The following is a 20,102-nucleotide window of genomic DNA, read 5'->3' on the forward strand; positions in this document are numbered from 1 at the left end:
TCAATTTTTTAAGTTTAAAGAATGAAATAAGGGAGAGAAGGTCAGAAGGAGAAAGCTCCTAATTTCCAAGTCAAAAAAAAAAAAAAATCTAGCCTTTCTTTTTTTTTTTTTTAAAGATTTTATTTATTTATTTGACAGATAGAGACAGCCAGCGAGAGAGGGAACACAAGCAGGGGGAGTGGGAGAGGAAGAAGCAGGCTCATAGCAGAGGAGCCTGATGTGGGGCTCGATCCCATAACGCCGGGATCACGCCCTGAGCCGAAGGCAGACGCCCAACCGCTGTGCCACCCAGGCGCCCCTAGCCTTTCTTTTTATAATAAATAGTAACAAACATCCTTGCTAGGATAAATATGGTTAAACCACATCAACCAAACAAATAAGTAGATTTTACTATGCTCATAGAAGATCCCTTATGGCATACTGCAAATGTTATTAATTCAAATCTGAAGGAAAAGCCCGTCTACATTAGTAAGAAGTTCAGGTTTAGTTCCTTTACAGTACAGGGCAGAGTCTCACTAAATAAATAAAATTAATTAATAGATTTGCAAATAAATGATGTGCTATATGCACACATGGAAGTGGAGGTCTTACAAATTCATGGTTTTACCATAATCGGCTTTAATAAATACAAACTATCTGTATCTCACACACTCATGCCAAGACTTTAAAAATACTAAAAAGTAATTATTACTTTAAACAGATATCTTAGACTCTAGTTTACAGAATTAATTACAACCTCTTTCCCTCTTTCATATATAGGCTGAAAGGTCAAAATTCCAGTTAGGGACATCCAATTTAATGAGGTCTTACTGTATGAAAATTCAGATGATCACAAAAAGTAGTTAGGAATGTTCACAAATCCTACTTGTGTCAAATGTCATGAAAATGCTATTTTTATCTTAAAAGGAACTGAAAATGGCATTGCAGTACCACTTGGAATCTTATAAAAATCAAGGTAGAAATGCAGTAGTTTTGTTATTTGAATGTTCCAATGCATAAAGGAAAAGCAGAAAGTGCAAATGAAACTCTCTGGACATGTACAGATCATTTCTGCCACAAGGGCAAGCAAGTTCTTCAGTGGAAAGCTTCAGGAGTCGCCAACCATTTGTAATTCTACCCTCCCAGAATTTATCCAGGGTAGAATTGTAAGAGTCACGGTTTTCCGCAACTCTCTGGCCATTGAGCGGTACTTACTTGCCAAGAACATCACAGTTTGTTATATTTTAGAAAGCCTTCTGAAACGAACAAGTAAAACCACATGAAATGAAAAGACAAAAAGCTCAGAATCTAGGACTCAACTCACCAATAAATGTGTTTAAGTGAATAGAGGCTCAGATAATTAGTCATAGTCTGTCTGACCAATTGCCTCAGCACCGAACTTAAACAGAAAGAGTATGCAAGTTCATAGTTTATCATATTAAAGCTCTGTGATGTAACTATTTTCTGAAACAGACACATCATTGGTCAAATCCAACTTAATTAAAAAAACTCAAGGGTCTTGAGGCAGATAATACCAAAAAAAGTTCTACAATACTTAAATTTTTAAACGTGTAAAGATGAATTCTAAGAAATACTAAGGGCTATCATAATTAGAAATGACATCATACAAAAAGCTTTCCTGTCAATATTTTATTGTATTTCAAAGAATATACAGAAGACTAAAAGCTGGTGAAATGATGGGTAGGGCATGAAAATCATCAAAAAGCCTATTAATGACTACTCTTCTTCCCCCCGGGTTAATTTGCAGAAAAGTAATTTTAAGAGCAGTAACACTACAGAAAAACTGGTATGTGTCGTGATGCCTATAATGCAGACATCAATCTAAATGACATAGATATTTGACTTTTGGATGCCAATGCCATTTTGTGAAAAGTCATACAAATACGATTTAAGTGAATGAGGTGGACAAGATTAACAAAGAATTACATGTTTAAGAACTAAACAACAGAGTTTTATAGTAAGATTATTAAATATATTCCAAAAGTATTTACTTTATTTCTATGGGAAAATATCATTTGCCTGTTCTAATAAAAACAGCAAATTTCTTCTGTGAAGTTACAGTTACAGAAATAGCGTGGTGGTACAAAGTACATTATAGAAGATGTCAATATTTGGGCATAAAATACTAAAAAAGAAACCAGCCCTTGTGTTCACACTAATTAAATAGGCCTCTTCTCCCCTGTATAACACCAGTTTAAGACTAAAATTAAAACAAAGTTACCTGAATGACCTAATACCATCTGTAAGAAAATTTTTAAAATCAACTTTGGCATCCATAATGTCAAGAAAACAATATATCACAATGTGATAAAATAAAAATGACCTATGGAATTTGTTTCTTTCCCCACTCCTGCCCCCTGCCCCTCTCCCCAATGTTCTTGAGAAAGCTTTTTCTACCAAATTGTAACCATTAGCTTACAGTTATTTGGGCAAAGCCTCAACTCAGTCAGACAGCTCAAACTCATAAAACTAGTATAACTGTACAATGAATACCACTGCCTCATCCATAAACCACACATGCAAAATCATGTAAGAACATCACCTTACCTTTTGGGTTTTATTCTAGCTCTTAAAATAATAATTTTCTAAGAAAAATAAATAATAATCTAGCAAAACAAATTCATATATTTCCTTTAGAAATACATAATTTCCACGGGGGGTGGGGAGAGGGAAGGAAACATGATTCTATATAGTTTATGCCTTTGAAAATCCTTCATATTTTGGTAAATTTATTTAGATTCTTACTTTTTATTACTTTTTATAATAACAACAAAAATTTGTCTTGCTAATGCATCAAACTTTTACCTTGCTAACACATCAGTACCCACTGTATGTGTAGACAATGAAACTTACCCAAAGGAGAATCTGTCCAATTAAAATGGACAGTTTGTCTTTGAACTCACAGGTCTTAAGCAAAGCAGTTTTTATAAGACTTTCTGCCTTAAGGAAAATGGCCAGCTTATATTAAGGAACAAAGACATGAATCTTATCTCAAAACTCAACCTAATGACTCAATGAATACAATTCAATTAAGTAAAAACCACTTCTCAGAAAATAACTCATACTGAGCATACAAGATACTGTTTAATAATAATACTGTTATTTACCACTGGTGAACAAATCCATTAGACTGAGTAAGAAGTATCATTATTGGGCAACAGTGTAAAACTATTGGGTGAAGGTGTTTTAGAAGAGAATCAAAAGGCCAAAAGATCTCTAGGTCTAAAACAAATAAGCAAAAAGACAGGCAAGTTTATATCCTGAGGAGGCTGTACATAATTAAATATCAATAAAGATACAAGTTTTTTGGATCTGGTAAATACATAATTCAACAAAACTTACATTATCGAATAGTTCAATTTCTAGAGCATCATAAACAATAGTAAAAACAGAATTTTCTCTAGTTCAACATAATCTAACAGAACAGTATATTGTTAAAAGAAAGAAAAAAGCAGAAATTGGATTACCAAAATAAATTTCACCTTATATAAATTTTACTTGCTATTTTTTTTTTTTTTTGAAGAGATATCGACAGCCAGGGAGAGAGGGAACACAAGCAGGGGGAGTGGGAGAGGAAGAAGCAAGTTCCCAGCGGAGAAGCCTGATGTGGGGCTCGATCCCATAATGCCAGGATCATGCCCTGAGCCGAAGGCAGACGCTTAATGACTGCGCCACCCAGGCGCCCCTTTACTTGCTATTTTTGATAGTATTTTTATTTCTTTTATTTTTTCATTTTTATTTAAATTCAATTAGCCAACATATAGTACATCATCAGTTTCAGATGTAGTGCTCAATAATTCAACAGTTGCTTATGACACTCAGTGCTTGTCACATCACGTGCCCTCCTTAATGCCCATCACCCAACTACCCCATATTTTTTATAGTATTGATTAAATGCCATGAGTTTTATTGTTAGAAAGTTATTTCCAGTTGAATAAAAGCTATCTTTTATTGAAATAATTACATAAGATCTAGACAAATACAGCTGAGTAATTAAAACAATATGAACATTTGTCAAACACGCTTAAAATCACTCTACTGGTACACTAACAATGTAGAAACCTCTTATTCTAATTATTTATCATAGTTAACAAAAAAGAATGCTACATATCAACTATTTTGGAAAGCCATCTTCGAAAAAGCAAAACTGGTAACAACCACTTTAATGTGGCTTACCAGAGATTCACTACTCATTCAGCCATAAAAGAAACGAAGTAAAAGTAGTTCATTACTTTTGCACACCATATCCAGTATGCTCTTTGATAAAAAGACAATCCACAGTCCTAATTTCTTGTGTTTCTTTTTTTTTTAAAAGATTTTATTTATTTATTCGACAGAGATAGACACAGCCAGCGAGAGAGGGAACACAAGCAGGGGGAGTGGGAGAGGAAGAAGCAGGCTCATAGCGGAGGAGCCTGATGTGGGGCTCGATCCCATAACGCCGGGATCATGCCCTGAGCCGAAGGCAGACACTTAACCACTGTGCCACCCAGGCGCCCCTCTTGTGTTTCTTTAATACAGTATTACCAAAGCATCTGGATACACAGTTCTAGAAGAAAATTCTAGGAATCCAAATGAGAAATTAATGGGAGAAATTTCTTCTAGGTCGCCTTCTTTGATGAAAACTCTAAGATTTCATAAGTTGTTCTAACGAGTGATCCAAAAATTTTTCAAAAGCCTTGTGTCTCATCCTAAATGAAAAATTTTCCAGTAGCAGAATCAAGACAAAACTCAAAGTCTTGCATCATAGATTTTTTTTTAAAAAGCTTGCTTCTAATGATTCAAGATTATTCATATAAATAGTTAAAGAATATTTGTTGAAAGGAAAATTCAGATGGAAGAAACTTACCTTTTGGTTCCCTCTGTAAATTCAATAACCTAATCTCTGCAGTTTCTGCAACTATCAAGGAGTTATTTCACTACTTTAAAAAATATAAAAATTGGGTACCTTGTGGCTCAGTTAAGCATCTGCCTTCAGATCAGGTCATGATCTCAGGGTCCTGGGATCGAGTCCCACATCGGGCTCTCTGCTCAGCAGGGATCTGCTTCTCCCTATGCCCCTACCCCCTGCTTGTGTTTTCTCTCTCCCTTGCAAAAATAGATAATATAAATATATATATATAAATTAATGCAGGAAAGTTTTTTTTTAGGCCTCAAGTTTTTGCATCAAGAACATAGAAATCAGAAATCTAAGCCCTCACACTGGCTGTCAGTACAGAGATGACTGATGATATGGTCTTAACACTTCAATATAATCATAAAGGTATGCCTCCAGCATTCAAAACAAATATAGCTTCATCTTCCACCAGAATACTTCCTAGTCACTTGGAAATGGTAACTGTATATCATAGTGGTGAGACAGCAGTCTTGGAGAAAAGTTCCAATCTTCTGGAAAGCCAAGGAAGTAACAGATTCTCATAGCCATTTTGATGAATCCAAGGAGAAGTATGAAAAAGTTACTAATCCAAAGACTGTCTTAACCAAATGGAATTGTTGCTTCAGTTTCTAGCCCTACAGAGTTATTAGACCTTGCCTTGGGTTTTGTCTTCACCTATTAACATTACCTTATTAGGGCTGAGTTTGAGCCAGTTAGACTTCGTTCTGGAGATTTCAGATAGAAAATGAGACATCTGGGGTATTGCTCCTCCTAGATTTGATGAGAAGGAAAGGTATAGCTGGGTGTTGTTTGCTAACTATCCATCTCAACCTTAGCAGAAGATATTAAAGCATGGGACTCATTATCAAGATTTTTATTTTGTTGACTGTTTTCTTTCTTTCTTTTTTTTTTTTTGTCCCAATTATTAGCTTTCAAATATTCACTTTAGCTTTCATAAGCAAGGTTACCCATGGAAAGGACTTCAATTTTTCCTCTAGGCATCTTCAGTATGAAATTCTTTAGTTTTCTGTTCCAAGAGGCTGCAATGGCAAGGCAGGTGATTTGCATGTGACAGCATGCAGCTCAGAGCATGACTTAAGCAGAAGAAAAAACGTGATTATGTTTGGAGTTGATGCTGCAGACTTGGAGAAGGTGAAGGTATTGATTCCACGTTGAAAGTACATAGGCTTCTTGTCATGACTATCTGTGTTCAAATTCATTTTGATATATGTTAGTAAGCCAAAAGCCAAGCCCAAATCAACACACATATTTTAGGTTCACTCTTCAAGTTAAAAAAAAAAAATTCATACTAAACTATCTGAAGATTCATATCTCATGTTATTCTCAGTTAAAGCACTTTTTTCACTTCTCAGCACTTGTATAAAGAAGGAATCAAATACATGTAAATGAGAATTCCTAGAAATTAAAAGGATGAATACTGACTGCTAAATAAACTATGTGAACTAAACTTCTAATATGGATTTTTTTTTCTATATCAGGCATAGCACCAAAATATCATGGCCTGTGCAATAACTTTAGCATCTTCATGATTCAGAGCTGCTTAGAAAACATCTCCCCACCTAATATTAACAAGAAATATAGTTGGCAATTAATAGTCAGATCTTCCATCTCTTATCCATTTTTTCATGAAACTTCCTCAAGTCCTAAAACAGAACTACAAGATGAGTTCTAAAAACCAATGAATTCTGATAAATTTTGTTTCTCTAAAATAAGGTTTTTTTACATCAAAGGCATCCATTAGCAATGTTAATCTTGCAGACCCCAAAAAATTGTTTCAAAGGAATACCAGTCCTATCAACATAGTTATCCAAAGAACTCAAGGATGACTTTACAATTCCAAAGTTTCCTACTTCTGGTAACCTTACCAATTCCAGTGGTAGGCACAAACATATTTTACCAATATTAATCATAAATCTAATCAGAATCTTACCCTTACAAGTAGTTGCATAATTCTTATAATCTGTTTCACTCAAATAAACTGAAAAAGTGACTCCATGAAAACACTACTAGTCAAATCTCCCAACAGTTACATGAAGATGTCACTCCATAAACAATGTTTACCTAGCTGTTGCTAGATGCTGCTTAACACAGTATAACCTACATTTTAAAACTGAAATACATCAGACCGATCACACAGGAGGCTAAAGTATCAGAGCAATAGCTGATACACGCATGCTGCAAAATCTCATAAATTAATCCATTCTTATCTAAAAACATTATGCTTTTATTGTTAAATTCCAAACATTAAGAGATAAAACTTTTTAATTAACATAGTCATACCTTCACTGATCTGGTTCTCCGATGAAATCACACTTCTTGAGGGCAAGGGACCAATTGAACTTGAGCTTTCCACTGCCTGCCTCTTCTCAAAACTAAATTCTGGAAGTCTTGGAGCCTGAGGTCTAGTTTTTCTTGCAGGATTCAAGAAAAAACAGTAGGCACATCTAAAGGCTGAAGAAAATTAAAAAAATAAAACCATAAACCAAAAAAAATTCAGGGACTAATCAAATAATTCTCAAGATTACTTTTACAAAATAGTCAAAGAACCCTTCAAAAATTATTCATCTCTTGTGAAATTACTTCAGGTTTTAATAACATGGCAGGTACTCTAACAAAAGCTAATTTTCAAGCACACTTTCTAATTGTTATTAGAATCAGAATATTAATTTTAAAACAAAACATTGTAAGTTACACGGCAGGTTATCTAATAGCAAAACAATCTATAATAATCTAAAATGTATTACAGAAATTACATTTCTAGTCACTAGAATCATTAGGTATTTTAAAATCCAGAAGAACCCTGCTCACTTGCCCAAGAAAACGTACTATGTCATATTTGAGAAGCATACCATTAATTTAGTGCAATATTTTTTTAATAGCAGCTGCACATGAGAATCATCTGAGGTGCTTTAAAAACAAAGCCTGTCCCCCTCCCCCCAGATCAATTAAAACAGACTCTTCGTAGGTGGGTCCTAGGCAATCTTTAAAAGCTCTTCAGGTGATTCTGATACACAGTGAAGTTTGAGAAAACTGGCCTAGAAGTTGTACACTGTATGAGGAAAACAACTGCATTGTTTTTCCTGCTTTGCTCTGTGTTCTAAAATAAGATCAATATGCCTGAAAAATACATACAGGGATAGTACCTAAAACAAAGTGACATTACATAGGAATTGGCATAGAATGAAATATTTAAGAGTAAAATATTTAAATCTAACTGCCTAATAATTCTTACCAATGTATTCAAATTCTTCTTTCAAAGCCATGCCATTATGAGAAAAACACTGCTGACAAATAAGGGCATACCTACATGAAAAGGAAAAATGAACATGTCAGTCAAATGCAGACAAAGCCCACGGAAATGCTACTTTAGCCATCACGGCTAACTTATATTTTAACACAGTGAAATACGTCATAACAGTTTAGAAGTTACTTAGTAAACAATGAACAACACTCTTTAAATGTAACAGCCAAAATTTCAACCCTTTTAAAATATAATTTATGCACATATTGCATGGAGCACTGGGTGTTATACGCAAATTATGAATCATGGAACATTACATCAAAAACTAAGGATATACTGTATGGTGACTAACATAACATAATAAAAATTTATTATTATTAAAATATATATATAATTTATACACCAAATTAAAAACAAAGAAACAAATGAATATATCCTTACTAAGTTAACAGAAACATATTCAAGAACAGAACACTTAAATTTCAGTATTTCCTAACATATATTTCTATGGATGACAGACCCCAAATCTGTGACCAGATAAGACTGGAAAAGATGGAATCCCTTAGAGATTCACAATGAATGCTATTAAAACCTCTGAGAAGTCTGTAATAAAGAAATGAATTTAATTTGTTTAATCCAATGCAAAGGTTAACTTCATACATCATGATTCCTATATCTATCCTAGTTATACATCTTCCTCATTTCCTATTTATATACTCTCTGTTTTCTGTGTATGTACTTAACAAATACTTGGCCCTATCAAAGAACAACTTGTCTGTTTTGAATAATATACAATTTATTATATTAACATTAAATTCATCCTTTTATTAAAATGATAATATTAACCATAACCTTGTCAAATACCTACTCTACTATCATAAGTATTTTTTAAAAGTCTACACTATGACACTTGCTCTGCTCACATTATCCCTATCTTCCTAGGGTTATCGTAAAAATCAAATAAGATAATAACTGGAAAAGTATTTTGAGAACCAAAATGTCAAACATATATAAATTGTCTTCATTGTTGTTAAAATCATCACCATCACCAATTCCAGTACTGACATCTATAAAACTCCATTTCTTACAACCTACCAAGTTTTCACTATTGTTTGCTCTTCAAGCTTAAAAGTTTCAATGAAATGATACAATTTCTTCAAAAATAATGTCATACAATATTAGTTTTCTCTATATATTTTTCTGTATTTTATCTAGATACTTTATCCAGATTCTTACTGAAAAACAATTGAATATTTACTCTTTTCAGGGCTATAAAATATTCTGTTATGTTCTAAAATCAGGAAATAGGAGCCACGAAACTGTAGGACACCTACTGCACGCACACACACACACACACACACACCCCGACCAATAAACTTCTTCCTCATTTTCATTTACCTACCACCTCAATAAACATTACCTGTTCTGTGGACCATCACCAACTAAATATTCAACAATTCTATCCAGAGCACCTCGTTCTCGGGGGAGAATTGGTCTTGCTAAAGGTGGACCCGGAGGATGAAGACCTAGTAAATAAATAAATACATATAAAATGTAGACGTATAAAATACATTTAAATTTTAATTCAGTTACCAAGTACTACCCAAGCTTGTCAGAACTTTTGAAAGATTTTAACAAAACAAAAATATGTCTCTCCAGAGCATTCAAGTTTTCATTAAAAATATTACACACCAAAAAAAATGTTAAATTATGTTCTATATCAAAACCATCAACATAATCCATTAAGATATGAAACTATGTTAGGCTCTGTACAAACTAATTTTTTAAGTGTCCAGACTCTTACTAAAGAGGGCACTTGTTGTAAAGAGTACTGGGTGTTGTATGTAAGTGATGAATCACTGAATTCTACTCCTGAATTCTACTGAATTGCACTGTACGTTAACAAAAATTTAAAAAATAACTTAAGAATAAAAAGTTAAGAAACATGTATATACATGTATGGATCGATATAACTAAATAGATTTTTTAGGATTATATGAGTAATAAATATTTTAAAAGAAAAATAAATAAATAAAATGCCCAGACTCTTAAAATCTTATGTATTAGACTTCCATTTGTGGCAATAATAGAGTCACAGGGGTCAGATTTACCTTCCCACCTAAAATAACTAAAATACTGTGCAAAATACATGATGAAACAGTTTTAAAAACACTGGGTATCAGGCAATGTAGGATAAAGATCCCCAAAAGACCAAAAGTAAGTAAGATGAGTTCTACAACTGCCCCAGCTTGTTGCCTAGAGAAAATTTCCAGGTAGCAGCTCAGGGAGGGTAAATCCAGCTAAAATGTATCCGTATCCTTGAGTCTGAGGAGATAAAGCTGGAACTTGGGGGAGACAAAGGCAGCTTGGATTCACAGGAAGAGAATGCACAGAACAAAAACACCAAATATTACAGAGGATCCCCAATACTGTTCAACATACTACTGCCTGGTGCATGTGTATGATGAAACCATCTGAGTACACAGAAAAAACTACCCCCAAATATTAAAGGTAACAGTGTTCACATGGGGCCAAAGTATTGCATGTTCTCACCATCCAGAGTGGAAAACTTCATAACTCACGGGTTATTGATTTAAGTATTCAGAGGACCTTTGTATAAGGACATAAAAACATCCAGCATTCAATAAGATAAAACTCATAACACCTGATAAAAAATTATTAGACATGCAAATAAGCAGGAAAATACAACCAATGAGAAAAATCAACCAAAAATGACCTAGAAATGATAGTTTATAGAATTAGTATACAAATAAGTTAAAACACTTATTATGACCATATTCCATATGACTGAGAATCTAGAGGAAAGATTCAATGTATGTTGTCAAGACGTGGAAAAAATTCAAAAGACCCAGACTGAACTTCTACAGATGAAAACTACAACGTCTAGAATGAAAAATCTGCAGATGGTCCTTTCCTGATTAAAACCCTTCAGAGTGTAGGAATAGCGGGTACATTTCTCAATCTCATAAAAGCCATCTATGAAAAGCCTACAGCAAATATCATTCTCAATGGGGAAAAGCTGGAAGCCTTTCCCTTAAGATCAGGAACACGACAAGGATGCCCACTCTCGCCACTATTATTCAACATAGTACTAGAAGTCCTTGCAACAGCAATCAGACAACAAAAAGGGATAAAAGGTATCCAAATCGGCAAAGAAGAAGTCAAACTGTCTCTCTTCGCAGATGACATGATACTCTATATGGAAAACCAAAAAAATCCACGCCCAAACTATTAGAAGTTATAGAGCAATTCAGTAATGTGGCGGGATACAAAATCAATGCTCAGAAATCAGTTGCATTTCTATACACAAATAATGAGACTGAAGAAAGAGAAATTAGGGAATTCATCCCATTTACAATAGCACCAAAAACCATACGTTACCTTGGAATTAACTTAACCAGAGACGTAAAGGATCTATATTCTAGAAACTATAAATCACTCTTGAAAGACATTGAGGAAGACACAAAAAGATGGAAAAATATTCCATTCTCATGGATCGGAAGAATTAACATAGTTAAAATGTCCATGCTACCCAGAGCAATCTACACTTTCAATGCTATCCCGATCAAAATACCGAGGACATTTTTCAAAGAACTGGAACAAATAGTCCTTAAATTTGTATGGAACCAGAAAAGGCCCCGAATCACCAAGGAACTGTTGAAAAGGAAAAACAAAGCTGGGGGCATTACAATGCCGGATTTCGAGCTGTACTACAAAGCTGTGATCACAAAGACAGCATGGTACTGGCACAAAAACAGACACATAGACCAATGGAACAGAATAGAGAACCCAGAAATGGACCCTCGGCTCTTTGGGCAACTAATCTTTGATAAAGCAGGAAAAAACATCCGGTGGAAAAGACAGTCTCTTCAATAAATGGTGCTGGGAAAATTGGACAGCTACATGCAAAAGAATGAAACTTGACCACTATCTCACACCATACACAAAGATAAACTCCAAATGGACGAAAGACCTCGACGTGAGACAGGAATCCATCAAAATCCTAGAGGAGAACATAGGCAGCAACCTCTACTACATCGGCCAAAGCAACCTTTTTCATGACACATCTCCAAAGGCAAGAGAAACAAAAGAAAAAATGAACTTGTGGGACTTCATCAAGATAAAAAGCTTCTGCACAGCCAAGGAAACAGTCAAAAAAACTAAGAGGCAGCCCACAGAATGGGAGAAGATATTTGCAAATGACACTACAGATAAAAGACTGGTATCCAAGATCTACAAAGAACTTCTCAAACTCAATACGTGAGAAACAAATCAACAAATCATAAAATGGGCAGAAGATATGAACAGACACTTTTCCAATGAAGACATACAAATGGCTAACAGACACATGAAAAAATGTTCAAAATCATTAGCCATCAGGGAAATTCAAATCAAAACCACACTAAGATACCACCTTACGCCAGTTAGAATGGCAAAAATTGACAAGGCAAGAAACAACAATTGCTGGAGAGGATGTGGAGAAAGGGGATCCCTCCTACATTGTTGGTGGGAATGCAAGTTGGTACAGCCACTCTGGAAAACAGTGTGGAGGTCCCTTAAAAAGTTAAAAATTGAGCTACCCTATGACCCAGCCATTGCACTACTGGTATTTACCCCAAAGATACATACGTAGTGAAGAGAAGGGCCATATGCACCCCAATATTCATAGCAGCATTGTCCACAATAGCCAAATCGTGGAAGGAACCGAGATGCCCTTCAACAGATGAATGGATTAAGAAGTTGTGGTCCAGACTGGTGACGGGTAGTGAGGAGAGCACGTGTTGCATGGTGCACTGGGTGTTATACACAACTAATGAAGCATCGAGCTTTACATCGCAAACCAAGGATGTACTGTATGGTGACTAACATAATATAATAAAAAAACATTAAAAAAATAAAAGAAGTTGTGGTCCATATATACAATGGAATATTACTCAGCTATCAGAAAGAACGAGTTCTCAACATTTGCTGCAACATGGACGGCACTGGAGGAAATAATGCTAAGTGAAATAAGTCAAGCAGAGAAAGACAATTATCATATGATTTCTCTCATCTATGGAACATAAGAACTAGGATGATCGGTAGGGAAAGAAAGGGATAAAGAAAGGGGGGGGTAATCAGAAGGGGGAATGAAACATGAGAGACTATGGACTATGAGAAACAAACTGAGGGCCTCAGAGGGGAGGGGGGTGGGGGATTGGGATAGACCGGTGATGGGTAGTTAAGGAGGGCACGTATTGCATGGTGCACTGGGTGTTATACGCAACTAATGAAGCATTGAACTTTACATCGGAATCCGGGGATGTACTGTATGGTGACTAACACAATATAATAAAAAATCATTTAAAAAAAAAAAAAAAAGAACGAGTTCTCAACATTTGCTGCAACATGGACGGCACTGGAGGAAACAATGCTAAGTGAAATAAGTCAAGCAGAGAAAGACAATTATATGATTTCTCTCATCTATGGAACATAAGAACTTGGAAGATCGGCGGGGGAAGAAAGGGATAAAAAAAGGGGGGGTAATCAGAAGGGGGAATGAAACATGAGAGACTATGGACTATGAGAAACAAACTGAGAGCTTCAGAGGGGAGGGGGTTGGGGGAGTGGGATAGACTGGTGATGGGTAGTGGGGAGGGCACGTATTGCATGGTGCCCCGGGTGTTATACGCAACTAATGAATCATCAAACTTTACATCAGAAACCAGGGATGAACTGTATCGGTGACTAACATAATATAATAAAAAAACATTAAAAAAATTTTTCCAAATTTGATGAAACCTATAAACCCACAAATCCAAGAATCTCAACAAACCCTAAGCACATGAAACATAATTTTCACCAAGGCACAGACAATCGAATTGCTTAAAACTAGTGATAAAGAGATCATAGCATAGTCAGAAAAAGATACATTATATACAGAGAAACAGAGGTAAGAATGACAGATTTCCATCAGAAAATAAGCCAAAAGACAGTGAAGCAATATTTTTAAAGAAAAATTATCAATTAGAATTCTGTATTAGTGAAAACATCTTTTAAAAGTGAAAGCAAAATGAAGACTTTTTCAGACATACAAAACTGAAAGAATTCATCATTAGCAGAAATGCACTATAAAAATGTTAAAAGACAGAAAAATGACACCAGACAGAAAGAGGTAGTACAAAGGAAATAACTGAAATTATTTGTGGGTAAATATCCAAAACTCTTAAAAAATAATTGATAGCTTAAAGGAAAAATAATCATTTGTTGTAGGGTTTATAACATATATCGAAGTAAAATGTATGGCAACAATAGCATAAAAGCCAGGAGAGGAGAAATGAAATTATACTGTTGTTAGATTCCCAAGCTTTTTGTGAACTGGTATTATATCACTTGAAGATGAACTGTGATAAGTTAAAGACATATACTGTAAATCCCAAAAGACCCACTAACATAACATGAAAAAGCAATATAGCTAATAAGGCAATAAAAAAAGATAAAATAAAATGATAAAGATACTCAATTCAAAAGAAGGCAGAAAACAAGGAGAAAAGTAATAGAACAGAGGGACAAATAGGAAAAAAAAAGCACAATAGAAGATTTAAACCTAAACCCAAATATACCAATCCTGTTCAATGTATGTAGCCTGAACAGCCTCATTATGAGCCACAGATCGTCAGAATAAAAAAGCAAGACCTGATATACGTTGCTTACAGAAAAAAAAAAAAAAAGTAAATACAAAGACACAAATAGGTTAAAAATAAATGACAGATGGGCACCTGGGTGGCTGAGTTGATTAGGTGTCCAACTCTTGGTTTCAGCTCAGATCATGATCTCGGGGTTGTGGGATCAAGCCCCATGGTGGGCTCCATATTCGGTGTGGAGTCTGCTTGGGATTCTCTCTCTCCCTCTCCCTCTGCCCCTCCGCCCACTCATATTCTTACTCTCTCTAAAATAAATAAATCCTTTAAAAATAATAATAAATAAATAAATGATGGAAACAATATATATATAAATATGCTAACACTAATCAAAAGAAACCTGGAGTAGCTGTATTAATATCAAACAGAGTAGACTTCAGAGAAAAGAATATTATCAGGGATGAAAAGGGTAATTTTATAATGAAAAAGGAGACAATTCATCAAGAGAACCTAATAATCCTAAATATATATCTGCATCATAGCAGAGCTTCAAAACACATAAAGCATGGGGTGCCTGGGTGGCTCAGTCGTTAAGCATCTGCCTTCGGCTCAGGTCATGATCCCAGGGTCCTGGGATCCCAGGGTCCTGGGATCGAGCCCCGCATTGGGCTCCCTGCTCAGCAGGAAGCCTGCTTCTCCGTCTCCCACTCCCCGTGCTTGTGTTCCCTCTCTCGCTGTGTCTGTCTCTGTCAAATAAATTAAATAAAAAAAAAAAACCCACATAAAGCAAAAAACTAATAGAACTACAAAAAGAAATAGACAAAAACATATTTACTGTGTATGTGTATATATGTTATATATATACTAGTGTATATATACACAATACTGTATACATATTTATACACATGCACACATAATAACACAGTTGGAGATTTCAACAGCTTCCTCTCAATAATTGACAGAATAAATACAGAAATCAGTAATGATATAGAAGACCTGAACAACACTATGTGCTACCAACTAGTCCTAATTGACACTTCTAGCTACTCTAACCAACAGGAACAGAATATATATTCACATGAATATAAAACATTTACAAAGACAGATGATATTCTGAGACATAAAACAAGCCTCACCACATTTAAGATTTAAATAATACAAAGTATGTTTTCTGACCATGACAGAATTAAGTTAAAATCAGCAACGGAAAGACATCAAGAAAATCTCCAAATACTTGGAGACTAACATACGTTTAAATAACCGAGGGTTCAAAGAAAAATCAAAATGGAAGTTAGAAAGTATTTTTAATTGAATGAAAATGAAAAAAACAACATATCAAATTTATGATATGCAGCTAAAGCGGTAGGTAGAGGAAAATTTATAACACTAAAACATCTATAAAAGTGGGTAAATCTAAAATTCATGAATTCAGCTTCCACCTTAAGAAACTGAAAAGGAAAAGCGAATGAAACCCAAGATAAACAGAATAAAAAAATAATAAAGAGTAAAAACTAATAAAATAGAAAATACAAAAATAATAGAGAAAATATGGTTCTTTTGAGAATATCAAAACTGATAAACCTCTAGCCAGACTAGTTAGGGAAAAAAGGAAGATACAAAATACTAATATCTGGAACAAGAAAAATGGCATAAATCTAAATTGTTTACAAGCATATTATGAATAATTTTATGCCAATAAATCCAAAAGTTACATGAGTTAGACAAAACCTTTGAAGGACTACCAAATTACCACAGCTCACTCAATAAGAAATAATTATTCAATATCTAAAATTTTATAAAGAACTTTTATATCTATCTTCCCTCTAAGAGATACTAGTCTGTAGATTTTGTTCAATTGAATTTTTAGTTTAAAACAAACAAACAAACACCTTCCACAAAGAAAACACCAGACCCAGATGCTTCAACTTGTAAATTCTACCAAACATTTAAGGAAGAAATAATATAAATTCTACACAAAACTGTCTGGAAAACTGAAGATGAGAGAATACCTTCTTATACCTCTGATACCCAAACCAGACAAAGACATTACAAGAAAAAAAGAAAAAAATACTACAGACCAATATCCCTAAGGAACATTGATGCAAATATTTTTAACAAACTCTTAGCAAATCAAACCCAACAACATATATAAAAAATAAAACACCATGACTAGGTCAGATTTATGCCAGGAAAGCAAGGTAGTCCAACATTCAAAAATCAATCAATGTATTTCACTACATTAGCAGACATTAAAACAAAAACAAAAAAAACACCCTAAAACCCCATATGAGCATCTCAATAGATGCATAAAAAACATTTGATAAAATCCATCATCCATTATTGATAAAATGTTCAGCTAACCAGAAATTGAAGGGTACTTCCTCAACCTGATAAAAGCTATCTATGTAAAACAAAGCAACAATAATCCCTACAGCTAACACCATGCTGAATGGTGAAAAGGTAACTGCTTTCCTCTTAAGATCAGCAATAAGGAAGAAGGTCTGCTTTTGCCACTTCTTTTTTTTTTAAGATTTTATTTTTAAATAATCTCTACACCCAATGTGCGGCTTGAACTCACAACCCCAAGATCAAAAGTTGCAAGCTCCACCAACTGAGAGAGCCAGGCTCCCCTGCTTTTGCCACTTCTATTCAACATTGTGCCAAAGGTTCTAGCTTGTGTAATAAGCCAGAATGAGAAATAAAAGGAACCCAGATTAGAAAAGAAGAATTATATTTATTCAAAATGTGATAGTCTATGGAAAATACTATAAATCTATTTAAAAACTAATAAAACTAATAAGTTTAGCAAGATTATAGAAGACCAATATACAAAAATCAATTGTATTTCTATATATATCAGCAACGAACAACTGGAGATAGTAAAACAAAGCCATTTGCAATAGGCTCAAAAATTGGAAATAATTACATACACATTTAACCAAGAAAATGTGTAAAACCTATATACTGCACACTAAAAACACTGCTGAGAAAAACTGAAGATCTAAATAAAGATACACTGTGTTCATGTATTTTATAAACTAGGCAATATCAGAAGAGACAAATGGAGAGTGGACAGTGGAAGAATAACCTAGTTTTAATTAATGATTTACATCATATAAAAACATTAACAACAAAAATAAAGAGTTATGAATTGTAACTCCACAATCTTTGAAAACTGAAAGAACTGTTTGTAGGAGATACTCCGAACTAAGAGACAACACAGAAGGCAGCACTGAGAAGAAAGTGAGAGAACAAAATTAATCAGTGATGCTTGCCTTTGAAAAGCAAGGCAGGATGAACATAAGAATAAGATGGGCAGCAATGAAGGTTTACATGGAGACCTCATAGAAGACTGCAACAAAATAAGGCCTTGTTGGATTAAGTTTTACAATATAAGGATACAAGGTTTTCAAAATGATTGTGACAAAACTTTAAAGTACTCAAGAATGGGTTTGGAGTAGCAATACTATATTAATATTTTAAAGGCTAATAAAAAGAGATCTGTTTTGTAAATAATCACAAACCTAAAGGTTGTTACCATCTAAAAAAAGGCAAATGATGTCAAAATTGTAGCGATTAATAAATGAAATTTAGGTTCTAGAATAAGTTCTTTGTATAACAAACCAAGAACATTTTTCAGATTTCACCAGATGAGTTACTGGTTTACTTGTATTAACAACATTCAATCAATTGTGATCAAAAACTAAATTTGAGTGCACACATTAAGTGTCATCCCTCATTACCAAATTTTCAACTTGAATAAGTATGCCAAATTATAATCTTGAAAGCATTTTAAGTCAAATTAACTTATGCTGGAATATTTTACTTCTGTATGTTCAAAATGAGAATGTCCATAAACGAATCTGGATATATAAAACAACAGATTTCATAAAAATATCTTAAATGCTATGCATGCTAATAATTTTTAAAATAACACATCTTTATATTTATGCTGTTATAGATAACGATAATTAATACAAACATCAAGAGCAATCATTGTAGGAATACTGGTCATTTTTACACAGCTTGGCAAATTATCAAGTACCTGCTGGTTATTAATTTTCAAACATATGGGAGCCCTGTGGTAATACACATTAAATTAATTCTCTTCCACAAATATGGCATAATGAAAAAATGAATTATTAATCTTCTCTATAAGAAATCATTTAACTCACTCATATTTTTGGCACTGTACAACTTAAATAGTCCTCTACATGGAAAATGAATTAAAAACTTCAGTAAAATATGTTTCATTTTACATGATCATGAAATTTAGGCCATCGTTCCCTCTATAACCCTATTCTTATATGTGCAATACAGTTTTTATCACTTTATACAAGTTGCTAAACTTTTATTTCCTTAAAACTTAGATACACAAATGTATATAATTCATGCATTCTCACATAAAAAGAAAGTTCTTCCATTAAACTACTAAGAACTTTACAAATCATGGGTATCTCAAATCAATCAAATAACAACAGAAAGATAAATAATTTTCAACCGATTTAATTTTTTCAATTTCACAAAATATACGGCTACCTTAAGTGACATCATTATATGTCAAGTTAAGTATTTTTTCAATAACTACTCTAAAAGTTATGATTTATATACATTTCATTTGTAGCCAGCTTTAATTTGTTTATAAATTAGTGCTCGCTTCGGCAGCACATATATTAATTTGTTTATAAATTAACAGTTTTCTAGTCTTCTAAAATGTTATGCTCCTTTTCTTTGAAGGAAAAGCAGGAAAAAAAAAAAAACTACTGTCATAGTAACATTTAGATTGCTTTTATTATATAAGTGCCGTGAATACCTGATATCAACTACTGACTAGCCTCAAAATCATTATACATTATATGTTAGTAATTAGTCATGAAATACCAAAGTAATTTAAATTAGAATTAAATATCCTAAAATAAGATAAATAATTTACTATTATATTCAAGAATCTGACATGGAAATTTATATAAAATAATGTAATCTGCTGAAGCAGTAGACTTCCATGTCCCATCACGCTCCAAAAGAAAGCTGCAGGGTAACATAATCTATTACACTCCCAAAATGGGATCTTCCCTAGAGATCTACCACACTGAAAAAAGAGAATCCAAAGAAATGAAATAGAAAAGGCAGTTGTTAATTTAATAGAACTTTATGCTAAAGTATCTGTCAGAAAATAGTAAAGTTCGACAGCTTTAAATAAAAGAAAAATCTACCAGCCCATATTAACAATAATAGTATTGTATACCACAATGCAGAAAAAGTCTTCCTGGAACATGTTGTCATGTTTAAAAATATATGTGAAGAGTTTAGCAAAAAGCATGCA

General features: G+C 33.8%; 1 protein-coding gene across 4 annotated transcripts in view; it reads right to left on the bottom strand.

The window, feature by feature from the left end:
- The window catches only part of LNPK (lunapark, ER junction formation factor), an 81,812-nt gene that overhangs the window by 1,825 nt on the left and 59,885 nt on the right, over positions 1–20,102 (bottom strand). For 2 of the 4 annotated variants that reach the window (XM_026492506.4, XM_026492503.4), the window contains exons 10-12: positions 9,559–9,664; positions 8,130–8,200; positions 7,178–7,348 (exon numbers count right to left, since the gene is read on the bottom strand). In XM_026492506.4, the coding sequence (XP_026348291.2) occupies positions 7,178–7,348; positions 8,130–8,200; positions 9,559–9,664 (348 nt within the window). Of the gene's footprint in view, positions 1–5,564; positions 5,648–5,747; positions 6,081–7,177; positions 7,349–8,129; positions 8,201–9,558; positions 9,665–20,102 lie in introns of those variants that run through there. The other 2 variants (XM_026492505.4, XM_026492504.4) reach the window with 2 other exon arrangements.

This window comes from Ursus arctos, unplaced genomic scaffold, assembly GCF_023065955.2.
Source record: "Ursus arctos isolate Adak ecotype North America unplaced genomic scaffold, UrsArc2.0 scaffold_1, whole genome shotgun sequence".
Taxonomy (NCBI): Eukaryota; Metazoa; Chordata; class Mammalia; order Carnivora; family Ursidae; genus Ursus; species Ursus arctos.